This window comes from Hoplias malabaricus, chromosome X2 (genome assembly GCF_029633855.1).
Source record: "Hoplias malabaricus isolate fHopMal1 chromosome X2, fHopMal1.hap1, whole genome shotgun sequence".
Lineage (NCBI taxonomy): Eukaryota > Metazoa > Chordata > Actinopteri > Characiformes > Erythrinidae > Hoplias > Hoplias malabaricus.
In genome coordinates this window covers 4,697,698-4,720,182 of record NC_089819.1, presented here as the reverse complement: position 1 = coordinate 4,720,182, position 22,485 = coordinate 4,697,698, and the positions used below count along the sequence as shown (strand labels likewise).

The 22,485-nt window shown below is 37.8% G+C and overlaps 1 protein-coding gene across 2 annotated transcripts in view; it reads right to left on the bottom strand.

Annotated features, from left to right (window-relative positions):
* Positions 1-994: 994 nt before the first annotated feature.
* The window catches only part of LOC136677244 (guanine deaminase-like), a 31,917-nt gene continuing 10,426 nt past the window's right edge, over positions 995-22,485 (bottom strand). The window contains exons 2-14 of one of the 2 annotated variants that reach the window (XM_066654728.1): positions 16,256-16,344; positions 14,496-14,667; positions 13,786-13,873; positions 12,982-13,087; positions 11,953-11,980; positions 10,646-10,753; positions 9,375-9,482; positions 5,984-6,081; positions 4,568-4,635; positions 4,092-4,238; positions 3,474-3,592; positions 2,951-2,978; positions 995-2,334 (exon numbers count right to left, since the gene is read on the bottom strand). In XM_066654728.1, the coding sequence (XP_066510825.1) occupies positions 2,267-2,334; positions 2,951-2,978; positions 3,474-3,592; positions 4,092-4,238; positions 4,568-4,635; positions 5,984-6,081; positions 9,375-9,482; positions 10,646-10,753; positions 11,953-11,980; positions 12,982-13,087; positions 13,786-13,873; positions 14,496-14,657 (1,128 nt within the window). In that variant the 5' untranslated portion in view covers positions 14,658-14,667; positions 16,256-16,344 and the 3' untranslated portion in view covers positions 995-2,266. Of the gene's footprint in view, positions 2,335-2,548; positions 2,979-3,473; positions 3,593-4,091; positions 4,239-4,567; positions 4,636-5,983; positions 6,082-9,374; positions 9,483-10,645; positions 10,754-11,952; positions 11,981-12,981; positions 13,088-13,785; positions 13,874-14,495; positions 14,668-16,255; positions 16,345-22,485 lie in introns of those variants that run through there. The other variant, XM_066654727.1, reaches the window with a different exon arrangement.

Here is a 22,485-nt window from a genome sequence, read left to right as displayed (position 1 = left end):
CTGTCAGTCAATGGAAGGTCTTTTTGTGGAATCTTTGTTTAAACCTGCCTGTCTGTTTTGAAAAAGCCTAGGAGTGATGTGGTTACGACCACTAAGTCATTTGTGCTACAGACCAAGAGTTTGAAACGTTGATTAAGACGTTCGATTTGTAATAAGCAAAGGGGACAGAGAAAAAAAAAAGGTAAAGTAGAAAATATTTTGGCTTACAGAAGTCTCTAAATGCTAAATCTAAATTCACCTTTAGCAAGACTGAAAAACTCTTATGAAAGCATTGAATGCTACCATAAACATACCATGTCCCCTTGGTAATACACATGGTTTCTTGTTGCTTTGTAACCTCCACTGTGCCATAGCGTGACTTGCTAGAGCTGTTGGGTAATTACAGAGTATAGCGGAATCAGCTGCCACTTGCTAGCTCCACAAGACAGACCTGCCTGGCTGAGAACACAAAGCAGGATTGTTAGCACTGTGTGTGTATTTGTGAGTGAGTCAGTCTTGTGTGTGTGTGTGTGGATGTGGTGGTGGTGGTGGGGGGGGGGGTACACTAAAGGTGCTTTGTGTGATTACATTTTAACTGTCCACAAACAGAAAAAGTCCAATGCAAAAACCACAGATGAAAAATAATAGCGAACGTCTGCCTTTTTCCATAGTATGTGCCAAAAATAGCCTCCCAAGGCAAGCTCAATTTAAGTAAACCAGCCGCCCAAGCGTTTACAGTCTTCGTGTCTGGTTTAGAATTACTCAGCATTGCAGTCTCATTCAAGCTTAGATAAACAGGATCATAGCTCCACCTATTGGCGATTCTGTGACGTGCATTAGAAAACTCAATCTTACAAAATGCATCAATGTGTGCCACCTGCATATGGCAGTCTGGTACATTGAAAGACAGAGAGAAAAAAGCTCATAGACGGTTGTCATACACAGCACGAACAGACAAGCAGAGACCATAAACAGTGGGTGTGTATACAGGCAAAAGCATTTTAAGCAACTGCCTTAGCATATTTATTGTTGTCATCGAGCATATACTAGAACTCTCAATGGTTTTCGTACCCCATCTATCACCAAGTTAGGAAATAAAACATATCTGATCATTCCGCCTTTAAACAAATGGACTTGGAATACAAAACAAAGTGATTAAAGTGCTACTTTAATCTTGAAATTTAGTAATAAAATATAATTAGTTGTAGTATCATATGTCATTACAGTGAGGCTACAGTAAAACTGGAAATCAGGAACATGATCATTAAAACCCTATAAAAGCATTGCAGATAGAAACATTAACATTCAAACTGCCTGAGACCGTATGCAGACGTTTGTGCTATCCTGTAAACATGTATATTTTAATATGCATGTACTGTTTATTTGCTGAATTTAACACATTGGCAAATTGGTATCACTTTTAAAATAAGATTACAAAGATAAAGGCTTATAAGGGTTTAAATGCCTGTTTATTAAAGGGTTATTTAATAAACAGCCCTTCTCTGGATCACCGCCTTAACGTGGTGGAGGGGTCTGTGTGCCTATGTGAGCCTAGGGGCTATGTTGTCAGGGGCAACAGTCCCTGGTAGGGTCTCCCAAGGAAAATTGGTTCTAGGTAATGGGCCAGATAAAAAGTTATCCATAAGACCCAGATGAAACGAACAACAAGGACACAGTTTCCCTTGCCCAGAGTAGGGTTACTGAGAACCCACCCTGGAGCCAGGACTGCGGGAGGGGCTCCTCGGTGAGGGCCTGGTGGTCAGACTTTTATTCGTGGTGTCCGGCCAGGCTTAGAGGTAGTAATCCGAGTCTGGTGCAATGTGGATTGGGTGGCAGCCGAGGGCGGGACCCCCTGGTGTACAAATGTGTGCTAACAGGATACATGCTGACTGATAGAGAAGACAAAGTATGGTCAGTATCTGGCAAGATCTGAGGTTTAAAAGTGTATATGGATGTGGGTTCACTATCCTGCAAAAACAGGTCTCTGGTGCCCTGTCTATCTATGCGTTATCACTATTACTATTCACTATCACTATTAATGTATTAATTCCATAATTCATTACCATTAATAAACCATATATAAACATTTATGAGTGTAGACTTATTTTAAATTGGCACTGGAAAAATACCAAATGGCTTGGGCAAGTCATGGCATCTTATATATCGTTTGACCAAACTTTTTCATACAGCTGTATCAGTTCCCAGTGCTACATCCTGTGGATCACCATTTCTGAGCTCCTGGTGTGTGTCGTTATTGCCTGGTTTTCTTAGGATTCAAAAAGAATGACTATAGTTCTGTAAATGGCACCACTTTTCTTCCAGCCACAAAAACCTCAACAATGTTGCGATCATCACCTGCAAAAATGTCACATACACATTATTGTTAATGACTGGTACGACATTAAAATAACATTGTTGGGTTTTTATATGAAACAGTTATCTTTCTTTGTATGTGAATTCTAGACATGGCCTATAGACTAATTCAGAACATCTAAGTAAAAACTATCAATTTACTAAATTACAGATAATAACAATAGAGTAGTGTATAGGCAAATACATATTTATGCAGATAACTCAGTGTGGTTGGGCTCGATTCCAGCTCCGGGTGACTGTCTGTGAGGAGTTGGTGTGTTCTCCCCGTGTTCGCGTGGGTTTCCTCCGGGTGCTCCGGTTTCCTCCCACAGTCCAAAAACACACGTTGGCAGGTGGATTGGAGACTCGAAAGTGTCCGTAGGTGTGAGTGTGTGTGTGTCTGTGTTGCCCTGTGAAGGACTGGCGTCCCCTCCAGGGTGTATTCCTGCCTTGCGCCCAGTGATTCCAGGTAGGCTCTGGACCCCCCGCGACCCTAGAATTGGATAAGCGGTTACAGATAATGGATGGATGGATGGATGGACTCAGTGTGGTGCATGGATACAGAGAAACCACTGGTGGCCTATACAGCAGGCAACTGAACAAAATACAAGTCTCTCACCCAGGTTGAGAAATTTCTCCAAAATGATCTGAAAACACATGGAAACACATTATGATTTCTTTAGTACCAGAGTAAAGAATTATTAACAGAAAAATCTGTAATACATTTTGGAGGCACAAGGTCATTCACAGTGTCAGTATGTTAGACTAATGTATGAGATTCATTGCAGCACTCAAACATCAACTGAAGCCGAAAGACTAATAACTGAACACAGTTTGAACACACTGAAACCTGTTTCTCTAATTCATCCACATTATACTGTACCTGATTTGTATGTAAGGATCACTTGTACTAGATAAGCAATTCAAATATTGGGAAATATCCTCATAAAATCAGGCTGGTACGAAGGTTATGGCAAATGTTATGTTGGTGTTTTTTCACAGTATGTTAAAGCAAATAAAGAAACTGTCACATTTACGTTTACTCCCCCCTAGAACATGTTTTCACTTAGAAAATCAACAATACCATGAAGATACTGTAAAGAGCAACATTTATGGGAGCAATGTTCAGGAAAGTGTCAAACCTTGGGCCCTTGTCCAGGAAACACATCAACCGGACCACCAGGAACAGACATGTTGACTCGCAGAGCATCAAAGTCCTTCCCCACTTCAAAGTTTCCTGTCTGATCATCTAGTGAGAGTGCTGCAAGTGTAAGGGAATCAATAGATCAAGTCATTAGGCGTGCAAAATAGTATTTCCCGAGCATTGCCTTCTCTGGCTCTTTGGAAGCTTGAAGTAACATTGGTTACTCTCATTTAACATTCGCAAAGAAAATCAATTTAATAATATAGGAATTATGGTAGTAATTGCCAAACAATTTATAGATATAACTGAAGTTTAACAGATGTGGGTAAAGTAACTTGATTGGTTAGAACTATGGTTACTTAAATGAAGTAATGTGTAAATTTATCGTCGCAAAACAACTTGAAATTGTGCGTTTTGTGTATTGTATTATGTGTTTAGTATTTTATTTTGTGTCTTACGTCTATTCGTTGCCTCAGTGTGATTGCCTGTTACGGATGTTTTATTTTGTTGTAAGCACACTACAACAAATTCAAAGCAGAGTTGGTGTTTGATGTAGCAATAAAGTGTTGTCAAGGCATGACTGGAAGTCACATATAAGAAAGCATAAGGGCCTTACCTTCACTGCCCCCTAGCGTAGCCAGACGAAAGGCTTCCTCAAAGGTAAGGGTCTGAAGTTGAGCATCCTGCATGCTCAGGAACTTGGATGTGTCCATAGCTCTACGAAGGGCATCTAGCACGGAGGGGGAGTATCCTCCTGCTACATCTGTAGCAAGGATAAAACATTAAAACCTTGTTAGGGACTATTCTAACTGCCACAAAGATGTCAATGGTCAGCTTAACATGCTTGGATGAGAAAGCAACTGTTCTTTACGTTAGCTGACAGGGGGAGAGGAAGGCCATCCTACACACCCAGAAAAAGAGCAAACTATGCTAGTGGATGACAGTAGCATTACTGGGAATCTAACAGGCAATCTCTTGATGACAGGGCTGATGTTTAGACAACTCAAATACTTTCTTAATGTATTGTTTGACAAAGATGTTATGCTGGGGGTTTGCAGTGTCCTAGTGGACACATGAAGTACCAGGACTCACCTGTGCCCAAGCCTAACTTCACGTTGTTGTTTAGAACTTTACGAACATTTAGCATACCGCTGGCCAAGCTGGAGAGAGAGAGCGAGACAGAGAGAGATAGCTACGTAATACATCAGAAGTTTTCTGTCCTTTTCAAACTGTCCTTTAATATCTATTACAGATCAATATAACTGTGCACTTATTTGCAAACCTTTCTCTGGTCACATGACGTTTGTTTGATTTTCTAAGTGAAAATAAGCGCACGTCTTTCATAGAGACTAAACCTCTATATAATTTAAGGCACAACTGTTGTTTATTTAATATATAAATGCACTGTAAATCATTCATTCATTGTCTATAACCACAATCCAGTTCGGGGAAATGCGGTGGGTCCTGTGCCTACTCAGAATGACTGGCTGCAAAGTGGAACACACCCTGAACAGGGCACCATCCCATCATAAGGTACCACACATTCACTCACACACTCATACCTATGGATACATTTGAGTAGTCAATCTACCTACCTACAAGTGTATTTGACTTTGGGAAGAAACCTGAGCACCCAGAGGAAACCCATACAGAGACAGGGAGAACACACCAAACTCCTCACAAACAAGCACTCAAACCTACAACCCTGTGACAGGGACATTACCTGTTGCGCCACCGTGCTGCCCACTAATGCAAATTATTGTGCTTATGTTTATATTTTAATACAAATAGGTTAAAGTTTGCAAATAACAACAAATTTCACTCTGCAAATAACTACTAATGACATTTGCAGAAATATGCAGTGATTATTATAAATAAAGTTTACTTTGAAAAGCAACAAAACCTTTAATGTCACCAGTGGTGCTGAAATCATTACCAATGAATGTAATAACAGGAAAAAAAAAAGGATGAATTCACGCGATCATAATATTAGTGTGTAAAATGCTCACTCTAGGCTTTCACACTGTCAGACAAATGCCCATCATTCATTGTTTTAAAACACACAAGATAGAAATGTAATTATGTGTTATGTATAATATATTAATATATGGGCACAAGCTCATTCAAACTTTCTCCTGGAATTATTGGAAACGGGTATAAATTTGCACATCATTGCTGCTTTAACAATGTCTACTCTTCTAGGAAAGGCTTTATTCTAGATGCTTGAAGCGCTATCTCGTTAGAGAACTAGTTCACTCATCCAGCCAATGCCTGGCATTGAGCATTGTGGGATTAAGCTCATGTGCATCTGCTCCTGAATGTCCCCTTTCATTTCATGCTTTTTTGTGGAGATCAGTGGGCACACATTAAAGCAGCTTAATTCACTAAGTACATGGATTGTCTGCAGACCTTGGGAAATACAGTGTATCTGTGCAGTATATTGACCTATGTCAACACTAGCATAGATTCAAATCTATCTGTTTAGGTTGAGGAAAATGCTGCACATACGAGATGTTACTCCTGGGACAGTGAGAGATCGCTGCTCCTTTTTCATGGAAAATCTCAAGTTCCTCGTCTGTGAGGTAGCAACCATGAGCCATCACCGTCTGCCAAACATAACCATCATTATTAGACATTAAGATAAAGTATACATAACGGCCTCTATTCTAAGAGAATAATAAGGACATACAGTACTGTGCAAATGTTTTAGGCACCAGAGATTATGATTATTAAAAACCTATTTATCTGAGCAGTAAGTGTTTATTTGCTAAACAATCAACAAAAAATCAAATGCAATTAACATTATTCCAGTAAGTGTTATATTCTGTGTGTGAATGTGTTGGTTTAACTTTTCTCGTGGCAGTCCATGTTATTATTTAAGGTTATCATCCAATACCTAGTTTTAGCGATTACTAAATAATGATTTTAAATAATGTGTGCTGTTGGTTTAACAAATTCATGCGATTAAAGAGAATCTGAACAAAACACAGTTCTTCAAACTCACTCATTATATATATATATACAGCGCCCTCCATAATTATTGCCATCACTAGTTAAAATTTGTTAAAATCCTTAAAATAAATTAATTATTTATTGCAGAAGCATAATCTCACTCTGAAAAAAATTTAGAAAAAAATCAACCTTCAAATCAAGTGGAAAAAAAAATCCTGACTAAGAAATAATTATTTCCCATAAAATTGCCTGTTCCACAATTATTGGCACCCTTAACAATTTCTTGGAAATAAATGTATTTGAACCATTTATGTCATTTCTGCTGTAGTGTACAAAGTGGGGGTGGCACGGTGGCGCAGCAGGTAGTGTCGCAGTCACACAGCTTTAGGAACCTGGAGGTTGTGGGTTCGATTCCCGCTCCAGGTGACTGTCTGTGAGGAGTTGGTGTGTTCTCCCCGTGTTCGCGTGAGTTTCCTCCGGGTGCTCCGGTTTCCTCCCACAGTCCAAAAACACACGTTGCAGGTGGATTGGCGACTCAAAAGTGTCCGTAGGTGTGAGTGTGTGAGTGAATGTGTGTGTGTCTGTGTTGCCCTGTGAAGGACTGGCGCCCCCTCCAGGGTGTATTCCCGCCTTGCACCCAATGATTCCAGGTAGGCTCTGGACCCCCCGCGACCCTAAATTGGATAAGCGGTTACAGATAATGGATGGATGTATAAAGTGGATCAAAGTATCTAGGAACCTTTAATTAGTAATTCATCACTTCCTGTTTCACTGGGGTATAAATATGGTGTTACACAGAGGCCTATTTCTCTTACTCACTCTTAAACATGGGAAAGACAAGAGAACACACTATTCAAGTAAGGCAGATATGTGTCTACCTTCATAAACGAGGCAATGGCAGCAAGAAAATAGCCACTAACCTGCAGATGCCCTTATCTACAGTCAGAGCAATCATCAAAAATTTCAAAACATCTGGAATTGGGACAAACAAGCCTGGAAGAGGACTCAAGTGTATCTTGCCACCACGCACAGTGAGAAGGATGGTAAGAGAAGTAAAAAAGTTCTCCAAAGCTCACAGTAAGAGAATTGAATCAAATGGTAGCATCTTGGGGTTATGAGGTCTCCCAAACAACCATCAGGTGCCATCTACATGACAACAAACTGTTTGGGAGGCATGCACGGAGAAAGCTTTTTCTGAGTTATATTCATAAGCGTAAACAGGTGGAGTTTGCCAAGTGGTACTGGGATTTTAACTGGGACCGTGTGCTTTGGTCAGATGTGACCAAGATAGAGCTTTTTGGCAACAAACACTCTAAGTGGGTCTGGCGTGACACCAAGGATGATTACGCAGAAAAACACCTCATGCCCACTATTAAGTTTGGGGGAGGATGGGTGATGCTGTGGGCCTGTTTCTCCTCCAAAGGACCTGGGAACCTTGTAAGGTTACATGGGATCATGAACTGTTTGAAATATCAGGACATTTTGAATCAGAATCTGGTGGCCTCTGCCCGAAAGCTGAAGATGGGTTGTCACTGGGTCTTTCAGCAAGATAATGACTCTAAACATGTGGCCAAATCTACTCAAAAATGGTTCTCAAGGCACAAAATCAAGCTCCTCTCATGGCCATATCAGTCCCCAGACCTCAACCCAATAGAAAACCTGTGGGGTGAGCTGAAGAGGAGAGTGCATAGGAGAAGACCCAGAACTCTGGACAATTTAGAGAGGTTGTTCCACAAGTGGAATGGTGGAAGATCTGTATTTCTGTATTCTCACATCTTTTGAAAAGTTCTAGAAGATTAAATGCTGTCTTGTTGGCAAAAGGAGGTTGTACAAAGTACTAATAATATCATTCAAAAGATTTATTTCTTAATGTGTGCTTTTTCTTCCCTCCAAATAAAGGCACTTGAATTAAAGCTTAGAATTTTCTCTTTTTTTGCATTGTTGTCCTATATTATTAAAAAAATTATTAGAAGCCAAAGAACACTTCATATCCTGAGTTGTTATATATATATATATATCCACAACCACTGACTAGGCCTTTCAGCTGTTTCTGATAACTCGTTCACAGCTGCCCTTAGTTTCCAGGCCCTAATGCCAAACTGCACAAGCATGGATGTGGCAGACTTGGCTACAAATCCCCTAACACCTATCTCATGTGCCTGCCACCCGTGTTCCCTCACCTCAGCTCAGAAGCAGTAAGCCAGACTGCAGACACCACAAATTCAACTTCCCTGCCAGACATGATCTATCTTTGCTATTAATAGCCTTCACCAAATCAGCCTTTATTCCCACACCTTGGTCGGTATCATTTAGTGCTGCACTTTTACCTACACTCTTCACTGGTCTCTCCAGTAGTATAGGAATCATTTTAACTCTTAATTGGTTTAACTTTTAGCCTAGCCAACCTTAGATTATCATTTAACTTCCTCAGCAACCACCGTGTGCAAGGCACAGTAGTCGTCAGGGTCTAACTAATCACAGTTTAAAAATTGCCAGAGCCCCTTATAATCACAAAGAAAAGGTACATGTCACTAGTCTGTAGTGTGTTAACATTAGCTGCAGAAAAGGCAACAAAATGGATAAAGCTGTGCTTAAACATGGTCTTCAATGGTAACAAGCAGGAGCAAGAGTAGAGGGAAACCTCTATGACTGAAACAAGCTCTTATACTTTAGATGTGTGGAAAAAGTATATGGTTGGTTGTATGTAATAATACTACTTCTATGCATAAGACTAGGGTTCAGTTACGCACCTAGTAAAATTTACCATCCTGTGCCAATAAAAGCTATTGGACTCCTAACAATACACTGATCAACCTCTGTAACACGATAAAATTGTAAGTGCCTCTGAATAAAAGTGTCTGTGAAATGCCATTATTCAGTGTAAAATGTATCTCTAAGTTTTTTTTGTCACTGAATCACTTTGTTGGAATGATCAGACACTGGTCACCTTGTCCGTGAGCAAGTCATGCTTGAGGTAAACATCTGTGTAGGATCTGCAGTCTGGAAAAAGCTGCTGCACCAGTTTGACCTCTTCTTTGTTTTCACTGATGTGGCTCTGGAAACAAAACAGCACTATGGTACCTAATTATATTTGTTTAAGTGCATTGTGTGGGTGAAGAATCAAATGTGACTGTCGAAAGCTGAGAAAATGGTACCTTGCAACACTAGCAGAAATATAACATATTCATTTTCCATGCAAAGGAGTTAATGTGCAGAATAAATTTAATATTTTCATATTGTTAGATTTTAATACTGCTTTCGTTTTGTTGAGGAGACTTTCAATTTCGGTTCCAAAAAAATCTGATTAAACACTTTTCCACAATTCCAAAGGTTAGTTTTAGAGGTTGGCTGCATCTGGTTTTCCTGATCAACGTGAAATCTCAGTAATACTAATAAATATAATTATTCATTCATTCATTATCTGTAACCCAGTTCAGGGTCGCGGTGGGTCCAGAGCCTACCTGGAATCATTGGGCGCAAGGCCTACAGACACTTTTGAGTCGCCAATCCACCTACCAACATGTGTTTTTGGACTGTGGGAGGAAACCGGAGCACCCGGGGGAAACCCACGCGGACACGGGGAGAACACACCAACTCCTCACAGACAGTCACCCGGAGGAAACCCACGCAGACACAGGGAGAACACACCACACTCCTCACAGACAGTCACCCGGAGTGGGAATCGAACCCACAACCTCTAGGTCCTTACCTGCTGCGCCACCGTGCCACCTAAATGTAATTATGATATATTTTATATGTACACAAAATTTGCAATTTTGTGCAACCCCTGCCTGTTTAAAATAAATAATTAAGTGTACTGAAAGCGCGGCATGGTGGCGCAGCAGGTAGTGTCGCAGTCACACAGCTCCAGGGGCCTGGAGGTTGTGGGTTCGATTCCAGCTCCGGGTGACTGTCTGTGAGGAGTCGGTGTGTTCTCCCCGTGTCCGCGTGGGTTTCCTCCGGGTGCTCCGGTTTCCTCCCACAGTCCAAAAACACACGTTGCAGGTGGATTGGCGACTCGAAAGTGTCCGTAGGTGTGAGTGTGTGTGTGAGTGAATGTGTGTGTGCCTCCAGGGTGTATTCCCGCCTTGCGCCCGATGATTCCAGGTAGGCTCTGGACCCCCCGCGACCCTAAATTGGATAAGCGCTTAAAGATAATGGATGGATGTACTGAAAGCAGTTGTCATTGAGAATGAAGTAAGCATTTGTGTGACATACCTGAATGTGCAGGTTATTGTTTTTGGCAATCTCTCCTAGGGTGTAGAGCAGTGAGGAGGAACAGGAAACAGCAAAGCGAGGGGTTACCACCGGCTTCACATTAGCATACTGTCTCATACGCACACACACACACACACACACACAAACTAAAAAACATTGGACTTAAATTTTGGTTTACAATGTAGCAGATGAGAGTATAATAAAGTAAAGTGGCTTTTGTTTTAACCTCAGCAAGTAGTTATGTCCCTTTTTTGTCATTGTAATACCATAGGAACCAAGAAATATGCAGGTTTTCTCTATAAGAATATAGAATTTTTGGAAATTGCTGGTATTGTACCCTGTGGTACTCTAAAAATGTATAATTCTTTACTCTGGACATTTTCCTTGTAAATCTTTGGACTCCTCAGCTTGTTAAAAGCTGAAACACTACTATTGCTTATGGAATATACCAATATCTAATATTATAGCACACCCCCTCTTGTGTATTATGGCTTAATTATAAAATGACACAAGCTCAGATGTCTACTAAGAAATGTATTATAAAAGTGCTTTTGGAGATTACAGAAGTTAAGTAATGCATAAAAGGTTCTAATTACACAATGTGAGACTACTTATTATGGTTAATAATCTCATTTTGTAACCAAGTAAATAAAGTTCAATAGGTCTGAATAAAGCATCTACAGGTCTATAGAGCATCTACAACAGCAGTTTTCAACCATTTTGGACATGCGCCCTGCTTAGTGTGTTTATTTTAAGCCTACATCCCCCTCACCCCTAGCATGTTGTAGGTTCCATCAATTGGTCTTTCTAGTTTGTATTTAAAATTAAAATACTGGAGACCTTTTTTCATTTTCTATGTCTACTGAAGTAAAAATAAATGGAAAAGTAAATCCCATTAAAGATGTTAAAATATTTATTATATATTATATATCTTAAATGCCTTTGATTTTACATTGGATCTGGTATGAAATTCAGCCACCACAATGCTGGAATGGAACACTTCCACATTTTTCATTGTTAATTACATTCTGTTAAGCCAACTGACAACCGGAGTTGTTTATCATTTTCTACTGCAGTCAAATGAAGGCAGGAACCGCGGTGCTATTGGCCAGAGTCTAGTGGGTAAAAAACTAATTGCTAAGGACACTACAGTATTATATTTTTCTGTTGAGTGTTTTCCCCTTCCGGACTGATATTTGAAATAACGGGTTTATTGAACAAAGAAGGTGTCAACCATTCAAATATGTCAAACATAATTTGGACAATTAATGTTTGATGAGCTCAACAACAGCAGTCTGGTACTTTACCTCTTTCTTGAGTAACTCATGTATGAATCTGTAAAAGCAAGGAAAGTAATGTGAGCAATGGAATTTGATGGAAATATTTGACTTTTAAGTGGTAGCCTTTTGAAAATAAAATCGACACATTATAATTCATTAATTAATATTTAAGTATGATCCCAAATATCACTGCAAAAATTGCAATATGTATATATATATATAGGACATAGTATACCTTTTTCCACAAGTTAACACAATTCCCTGGGGTTTTAATGAAACATTCATGACATGCATTGATATAATTTTACAAGGACTAAACAACACAGCACTACTGTAATGTTCCTGTAAGTTTGGTTACTGACTTGGGCAAACCACAAAAATGGACTGGATTAACTTCTTCAACAATTTGTGGTTTGGTAGTCTCCAGATCCGCAAATTATGTCCCCCTTTAGTATGGTTAAAGAGGTTCAAGTAGAACGTGTGTATATTCATCTTATATAAGTAAGGCAATGACTTTTGTGAAAAATTATTCCAGATTCACACTTTTATATTTTTCTAAATGTAACTCAATTACTTAGTTGTCTTAGCAGAATTGGTGTTGTTTTGCTGCAAAAAGCTTGTTGCTATGTCAACAGAGGCATTTTTGTTTCTAAGCTGGTTTTATAGATAAAAAAATAATCAACTGCAGCTGCTTTCAAATTTTGGAAGGTTGAACTCTTAGTGTTGTTGTCATCAGCGTTAGCTGATAAGTCTATTGGTTTTGCCACCTTCTATTCTTCTATAGTATATATAAACATCTACTTTTTACATTTACACTGTTTGACTTATTTTCAGTTTGACTTATAATTTCAGTCATGTTACAGATGCAGGCAAATCTAGTCTTGCCCACTGACTCTTACTAGTATAACATGGCGTTCCTGTCTGAGCAGGGAATTGAATCCCACTCTGCTATGTGGAGGGCAGTAGTGTTATATATACTATACCACAATATCTATGGATGTTACTGTCCAGCCAATACCACATAACCATTCCCTGAATCATCCAAATAAAACAAACCGAACTGTCTCATCCATGGACTCCTCCGGTGTCTCTTTATAGTATGGTACCATACTGTTGCAGTCCATGCAGACTTTACCCACAAGAGCTCTCTGCCCAAATTCATCTGCGGAATAGGAAAAAAAGTTCTTTTTTTTCTCATTTTTAATCCTTTTTTTTTCAAATCCATTTTAATGTGGTGTTTTTTTAATAGCAGACTGATATATAAACTGCTTGCAATTTTTGCAGTTCTTCTACTCTTCTAGGAAAACACTGTGCTATGTGTTGTGAGCATTTGATATCATTCTGCCATGAGAACAATAGTGAGTTCGGTATTGATATTTGATTTGTTGATATTTCATTCGTAAATGTTTTGGATAGAGCTCCAGCAATCAAGAGTGTTTAAGTTCCATGGCTCAACAGCCTATTGAGGGAGGGTTTTATACCACAAAGGTGGACTCATGGCATTAAGCAAGGTAGCCTTGGGCCCATTTGCTGCTCCAGAGTGTTTTTGCAGTGCTTTCCTATGGAGAGTATATAAACTCTATGTATACAATTAATATTTATATTCAAAGGGTGTGCATATTCAAGTAGCTGAATGTACTCATTATACAGGGGTTACACATTTTTGGTCATATTGGTTGAACATCCAAGATCTAACAGATTAAAAGACAGTTCAGCTTAAATGACAGTTCTCTCCTGGACAAAAGTACAAGCACTGGTGCGTCTTTCGTAACAAATCAAACATGAAAATGCACTGTTACTCAATGGATAGTCTCCAAAGGGTTAAAGGTTAAAACTTTTGTGTGTTTGTCTGGAAGTTACCTGCTATTTGTCCAAGTAGCAGTGAGGCATCTGTGTGTATAGTGGCAAAGTAACACGCTGTTGTGGTGCCATTGCAAAGAGTTCTTCTCTATAAAAAATTTAAAAAATGAGCAAGAGGTATGTGTAATAAAAATATTACTTTCTCTGGCCATTACATAAAAAACTGTTTATACTTCCACTCAATGGACACTGTATCAGACACCAGCATTGTATATCTGATTAGTGGCCACTTAGTGAGAATCACCTACCTTATACTGATCAGGTAAAACAAGTAGTCATCATTCCACATTAAACATGTTATTTTTCACATTTTTATTTAATAGGACTATCCCAGTAAACAAGGAATGTCCCTGGACGTTCAAAATAGGTCTAAAAGTAGTCTGTCCGTCAAGGACATATTTTAAACGTCAATGGACCAAAATCCATCTTAATAAGTTAATTAAGTGGTGACCAATTGATAACGTCAGTGGACGTCCAAAACGCGTTTTATACAAGTAATTTATTTCGGGACCAATTAATAACGTCAATGGACGTCCAAAATACGTCTAATAGTCGTCTTTTCAATGTATGTGTTTGGACGTCTTTTCAACTTTCATTTTCAACCTTATGAGAACGTTGATTGGGTGGCAGTCATTACGTTATTTCAACTTTGAATCAACGGCTAATTGTTTACTGGGATCACTATAAGTACTTATGTAATTGCTACTAACCACTACTTTTGTGTAGACATCCTTGGCAAAGTCCAGGTCTTTGTATTTGGACTCCACAGGGAATGTGTAGGTGTTGAGCCAGTCCAGAAGTGGTAGATCCAGAGCAGTGCCAGAGTAACTGTACTGAGAGGCATGGATGTGTGTGTCCACCAACCCTGGCATCAGGAACTCACTAAAGAGACATGTATACAAGTCTTTTCAATGGTTTTCGAGACCTAAGCAAAGGGTTTGACAAGAACACCATCTCTTTGCACCCCCTGAGATAATTTCTGTTAGATGTGACTGAGTGAGTAATCTTCAAAGGTGCCATATATAACATAAAAATTATAATAATCAATAATCAAAAATAATGAAAACCCGTGTGAAGAATTTTTAGATATCACTGGTCATGTACATGAAGTAAATTACATTGTGTTGACATAACAATCTAAATATTTGTTTAGTTTTTGTAATACATCGTTATGAAGTGTCATTCCAAGTATTTTTAATGTAATTGTTAGGCTCGAGCACAACAACGAGACTGGGAACTGGAATCTAGGAGAACGAGAATGACACAAAATGACATGACCTGACTGGGAACACGACGAAACAAAGGTGCAATGTTCGACAAGAGGGCGTGAGACAAGGGGGCTTAAATACAACAACAACAAACGAGAAACACCTGAAACGGGTAACGAGGGTAAAGACAAGGAGGCGGAACAAAGGCGGGGCATGAATGACAACAAAACAAAGCCATGTGCTGAGATAGAGAAAACAGACATGACGAGACGAGGGCGTGACAGTAATTTTTAACATGTTTAGTAATTATGAAGTTCTAATAATTATACACTGATTAAGATGTAAATATCCTACCCCACTCTTTTCCTACCTGCACCTACAACATTCCTGTATTCTTTGGCCAATTAAATCCTAACCCAAACCAATATGGAAGATATGGCCATTTATGATCCTATCAGCAACCAGCTACACCTTAAACAGAAGGTTACTCATTGGACAGAGCCCTTTTGTATCAAACCTAGCCACTGTACATAACTCTTCACAGGGGTCATCAGGTAGGCACCTCCCCTCATCAGTGTTTCACTGAATTAAGCCCACGACACCTCCGGAATGTTCATCAGTAAAGTCTGGCGTCCAAGACCCAGTCCCCTCCAAGCCAGCTTTACAGCCATACCATTCTTCAACAACTGTATATCCACACTGGTCTCCCTGGTGACTAAGGCTGTACCAACCCCCACTGGCAAAACTGTAACAGTGTGTCACTCTCAGTTCCAAAATAAATAAAAAGTGTAAATAAAAGAAATGGTGACAACAAACAGTGGCAAACAAAATGCTATTGGATCAAATATAAAATGTATTCATACTGGAAAAATACAATCAAGATGTTCAGTAAAAGTTTGGAAATTGTTTCTTTGCCAGTTAAAATTCAAAAGAATGAGTACAAACTTTTGTTTTTAATTACATTTTTTAAAAATGTCAATACTTTCAGAAAAAAATCTGTTTATATTTTTTCACTCTACATATCTCTCAATTTTTGTATATTTGTAAATCATTAGTAAACTACAATTAACAAAATTACTTAGAATTAAATTGGATTACATTGAATTACATTAAAAGTTAAAATGTTTTTTTCCTTCTATTAAAGGAATATTTTGTAGTTGCATGTGTCTCTTTGGACAGCAATGTGTTTAACATATCAGGTGCCAACTTTTTTGCACAGGACTCTGTATACTTTTTTTTCTTGAAGAGATTGCGTTACTCACTGCTGCTCAAGCTGTATGACATCAGAGGTGTGGAACCCCCATTCCTTGGAGAGACCCTCCACATTCTCACCTTTCTCAATAAAGGCAATCTTTCAGGCAGACAGACAGAGAGAGAGAGAGAGAGAGAGAGAGAGAGAGAGAGAGAGAAAGAGAGTGATATGACAAGGCAAAGGAAACTGGCTATTTTTTATGTCACTTAATATATTTGCATATTAACATACCGCATTGGCCAGATTTGAATTATGGAGGACAATGAATGCTAAGGTGAGTGTATTATTTGGAGTGTTTTTGGACCTGTGAGGTGTAGTGTAGGGTTCTTGCCCAGTCAGGGGTTTGTAACTACTTTAATGATTAATGGACCTACTTAAATGCTCCAAAATATCTAAAGATAAAGTTTACATTCAACACAATAAATATTTTGCTTTCTTCTGTAAACCTGCCAGACAGCAGTGATTAATAAGCATTGCAGTTATTAAATAAATGGACTGACCACAATTACGTATAACCACAAACCTTTGACATGTTAATACTGACATTACATTAATAAATCCAAGATATTAACCTACTCTTATACACTGACCTATAATTCTAAATGATGAGATTCAACACAAATATTCATCCCATTCAGTTAAAACTCCACTGCAGTGACCAGTAAAGAATATATTGAAACTGCTGTCTAAGGCATCTTAAAGTTCAAAGACATTCCACTGTTGTTCCTGATAGGTGAACAAAGACACTGTGACGACAGACTAAAGTCTCAGCCAAATCTTTACATTGGCAGCCATTTTGCTGATGTCATGTTCAAATAAATATTTTCCCATTCATACTCAGACAAATCCCTTTTACTGTGCTGAGGTCATAGTTTTTACACAAAGGTCTACCAAAGTGCAAACCAAACAGTGCTGTGAGGGATTTACCAGCCATCATATATTTGGACTTGGGAAAAGTCTGGGAAAATACACACTATGGCCAAATGTTTGTTCTCATCCTAAGTCTATTCTTTAAACAGGGGTATCAGTAGGCAGTTAGCTCAGATATACTGTAGTAACAGCTGATAGATGCCTGGGAAACTTTACCCTAGATGTTGGACAATTGCTGGGAGAGGATCAGCATGTCGCAAACATTTACTGCTAACCAAGTGAAGAAAGAAGCTAAAGAAACCAGAAGCTGCAGGACTAGAAATCTATGTGCTGAGAAACTGTGTGGAACCCTTTTGTACATCTTCAACTAGCTGCAGCCAAGAAAGCATCTCACTAGGCCGTAGTATTCTGTGCTGTTGTGTGCTGGGGCAACAGCATTAACAAAATGCAGTGAATCAAGCGGACAAACTGATACAAATGCTTGCTCTGTTGTAGGTGTCAAACTAGACACATTGGAGGTCAGAAAAACGGACACTCTGTAAAGTGCTCACCATTACAGACAATGCATCACATCCCCTACACACAACAGTGGGAAAATACAGAAGCATATTCAGCAAAAGAGAGCTGCACTGTGCAGTGTGAGAAATGTTCCCATTGCAATAAAATTTACAACAATTCTCTGATGTCTACTGATTTGTTTTTCTGTGGCATTTCAATTACCTTTATGAAAATTATTGTTAAAGTTCTTTTTTAATCTTTTTTAATCTCTTATCTAATAAGTATCTAACAATAAAGTAATTAATGTATACAAAACAGTTTAGTGTAAGTAGCAGTTGTACTCTGCAGTTTATATTTTTTGGTAAATAGAAAATGTACTGAGGACTAATTGTGGCTCAGATGGAAATTCTTCAAAGCCTGTGATGTAACAAAACAAACCCCAAAAATCACTACACTTAGAATTTATGATATATATTTTTACATGTAATTCTCAAGTTGGATACATTAAAAAAATTATTGTGGCCCCAATTATTTGTGTATTCATTCCTTAAAAAATGACAAATCATCCTAACCCTAACCCTCAGTTTATTAAATTAACATTTTTATTTAAGTTGTAACAGCATTAAATTAGAGTCAACATAAAAATAAAGGCGAGCGAGATTTGTAAAAACACGCACACACACACACACACACACACAGCATCACTAATATTTTGTGGAGTCTTACCCTAATTATGTTGCGCCTGCTGCAGCGCAATATATTGTTCTTCTTCTTATTATTATTATTATTCCGTGATTCCTCTAATTAGTCCCACAGTTTTCGAGTTATTGACTCTGCTCTACCAGGAAAATCTTTTTTTGCTCCGTTTTTCCCCGGTCATTTCTATGGAATTAATTTTCAAATTGCTCTAACTCTTGTCAATTTTCAAGCTACGGATATGAGATTTCAGATGGTCGGACCCGGGCGCACCGGACCTCCTGCACTCTTTCGTCCCGTTTTATCCGTCTTTGAAAATCTCTCCATTCATTTGAATGGGGGATGGCTAGAGTGCGTGATGTCATCAGACTCTAACTTTTCTTCCTAAAAACCATTTTTTCGCTTTTCAGCCAAACGTTTCACCATAAGTTCTTTATACATTCACCTCGAGACTTTTCAAAATACAGTTTTTGAGTTATGATTTTTTTGTTTGGCACTAGGGAGGGTTTTGGCTCCCTTAGAGTTCAATGTGTTTTCGGAGTGGCTCAACATTTGTTTGGAGGGTGCATACGCTCCCATAGGAATTCATTGAAATGAATATGCTTGACAGTTTTTCGATATTCAATTTTTAGCAGAACATTTAGCCATAACTTCCTTATACTTTCACCTACAGACTTTATTTATATTTGAAATGGTACAGAAATTTCCTCTTTCTAACACATGTAAACTTGACATTGTCTGAAAATACATTTTTTGAGTTATGAAGTTTTGTTTGGCACTAAGAGGGTTTTGGCAACATTCAGGGTACATTGAGCAACGTACATATGTGGTCCTCTGCTGGTTATAACATGACGTTATAAGAACAACATTCAGGGTACATTGAGCAACGTACATATGTGGTCCTCTGCTGGTTATAACATGACATTATAGAATAACATTGAGGTGACATTGAGCAATGTACATATATGGTCCTCTGCTGGTTATAACATGACGTTATAAGAATGACATTCAGGGTATATAATGGGCAATGTACATATATGGTCCTTTGCTGGTTATAACATGACATTATAGAAAGTCATTCATGGTACATTGAGCAATGTACATATATGGTCCCATGCTAGTTATAACATGACGTTATTGTTCATTATTTCTTTTTTTTTCATATTGTGTTTTATGGTTCTATACATTTTTATTATTATTATTATTATTATTTTATACTAAACCAGGACCCTTCATTCAACTGGAAAAAGTAACCCCTGCATACAGATAATAATAACAATAATAATAATAATAATAATAATAATACGTTTATTTTTGCGGTTTTATAGAAATCAGTGTTTGTTTTCAAGCTCACAAGTATTTTGATTAAAAAAAATATTTGCTAGGTGCAGTAATTCCCAACTCAGTGGTTACATCAAGTTGCAATGGTAAGCGTTCCAGTTTTCTCTTGTACATAATTCAGTACTGCAGTTTTAACATTCGCCATTTAAAATAAAACTTTCCACATTTAACATTGTTTGATATGTCGCCTGCTAAAACTATTTATTTAAGAATTTACTGAAAGAAACAGCTAGCAAGCAGACGTCTGAGAACCAACTGAATTTGCTTGAATATTACTTTCAAATTTACACATCCTCAATCATATTGTGTTAATACAGAGTTTGTAAAAACAAGCTTGTTTAGCACAAGGAAGTATGAATATGCGAATATGAAACCAACTTTACCGGAGTAGTATGACTGTACTCTGGTAAAGTTGGTTTCATATTTGCATATTCAGATTTCTTTCTTCAATAGTTCTCAAACGGTGCATGGAAATAAGTTAATACTTGCAATGTATTGTTTTTGGGATCCAAGACAAACAGTTACAACTCAGTTCATGTCAGAAATGTTTGCCATTTAAAAAACACGAAATATATTGTTTTCTATGGGCTGCTGCCATCGTCAAAGCTTCCAAAGCTATTGAAATTTGTAATGAAAAATCAATCACCATGGGCCAGTAATGGTTAAATTGATCAAAATAAGAGGTGTAGTATGTCATGTGGGTGGCACTTGATCAAATACAACTTGTTTTGCAATGAAAATTCCAAAGGTTCAGAAACTATTGAAATTTATAATGAAAAATCTATCACCATGGGCCAGTAATGGTTAAATTGACCAAAATAAGAGATGTAGTAGGTCATGTGGGTGACACTTGATTAAATACAACTTGTTTAGAAACAATATCATCAAAGGTTCCAAAGCTATTGAAATTTATTCTCAAAAACTCATCACCATGGGCCAGTAATGGTTAAAATGACCAAAATAAGAGGTGTAGTATGTCATGTGGGTTGTACTTGATTAAATACAACTTGTTTAGAAACAATATCATCAAATGATCAAATACTATTGAAATTTATACTCAAAAACTCATCACCATGGGCCAGCAATGTTTAAATTTACCTAAATAAGAGGTATAGTATGTCATGTGGGTGGTACTTGATCAAATACAACTTGTTTAGAAACAATATCATTAAGTAATCAAATACTATTGAAATTTATTCTTAAAAACTTATTAATTTATTACTTAATTTATTCTTACCAACGTAAGAGATGTAGTGTATGTCATGTGTGTGGTTCATCACCTTCGTTTTTACAGTGTAATGTAGCTTGTAAATGGTCCCTTAGCTCTCGCGGAGATGGCAGCCCATAGAAAACAATTTATTTCATGTTTTTTAAATGGCAAACATTTCTGACATAAACTGAGTTGTAGTTGTTTGTCTTGGATCCCAAAAACAATACTTTGCAAGTATTAACTCATTTGCATGCACCATTTGAGAACTAATGAAGAAAGAAATCTGAATATGCAAATATGAAACCAACATTACCTGAGTAGTCATACTTTACATGTATTAAAATAGACTTGGGCTAATGAAATTAAAAAGTAAATAAAAAGCTCTTCTTGGCAAAATTATTTTCAGAGTCAGTATGCTTACAGGTGTTCTCAATATATAGAAAAATATACTGTAGATTTCAGCATATTAGTTTTATATAGGTACGTTGTTGCTTTTTATATTATCACTAAAGTAATTTTATTTATGTATACATTTATTTATTTTATTGCCTTTTGTAGACATTGCATGATACAGTGTTTCTAAATCATGTCCAAATTGTAGCGGCCCACACTAGGGCCGAATCACACACGCCAGAACAAAAACACTCGGGCCGTTGCCGGCATGCAGAGTCTGCATTGTCTCGGCCAAGTTTTAGCCAGAAGCACGCCATAAGCCATAAGTGCCAGTCTCTGCCCAGATCTGGCTCATTGTCAGTTGTAATAGTTAATACACCCCCCCTCCAGCCCCAACAACCGACCCCCACCACCACCCTCCCTTCCCTCAGAAAAAGTTAGAATCAGGTTCATGGTGAAATTATTGCTTTATTAAATAACTTACACTCTCAGAAAAAAGGTACATTATTGGTCACTAAAGGTACAAGTGTTTAAAAGTCCAGTTTTGTTCCTTAAAGATACATTGCATTCTCTTCTCCAGAGGGAGAGATACATGCTTGTAATATTTCATTATTATATTAAATTATACATACAATTATACATTATAATTATACAATTATAATATAATTATGTTCCCTAATTAAATGTACAAATATGTACAATTTAGTGTACCACCACAATGACAACATATCTGACAATGTAATATTAGTAAGTATGCCTTTCATACAACCTTGAAACAATGTAAATATACAGTAATTGCAATGTATACAAACAGTACATAAAATCAATAAATAGAAAATACATTTGTAACTGGCACTGAAACTTGAAATTGGCAGTGTCATGATTTCCTAAATGCAATTAAATATTGTTTTTCAAAGAAATAATTGGTTTTACACCCTAAGAACTGCCATTTACATTCAGACTTTTCTTTAAAAATATGTAATTTATGTACTCCACTAAGGCCATATAACAAAACGCTTTAAATTACTTTTCCAAACCTACTGGTGAAATATTTTTGGATTTTTAAGCGTTTTGTTATATGGTCTTAGCGGAGTACATAAATTAGGGTACTTTAAATTTATTTGAGTTTCCTCAAATGTGTGGAAGTACACATTTAACACTTATTCATGGCATACATAAGTTTCATCAACAGTTTGCAAGCCTCTGCTGTGTTGTCACACTTTGTCAATACC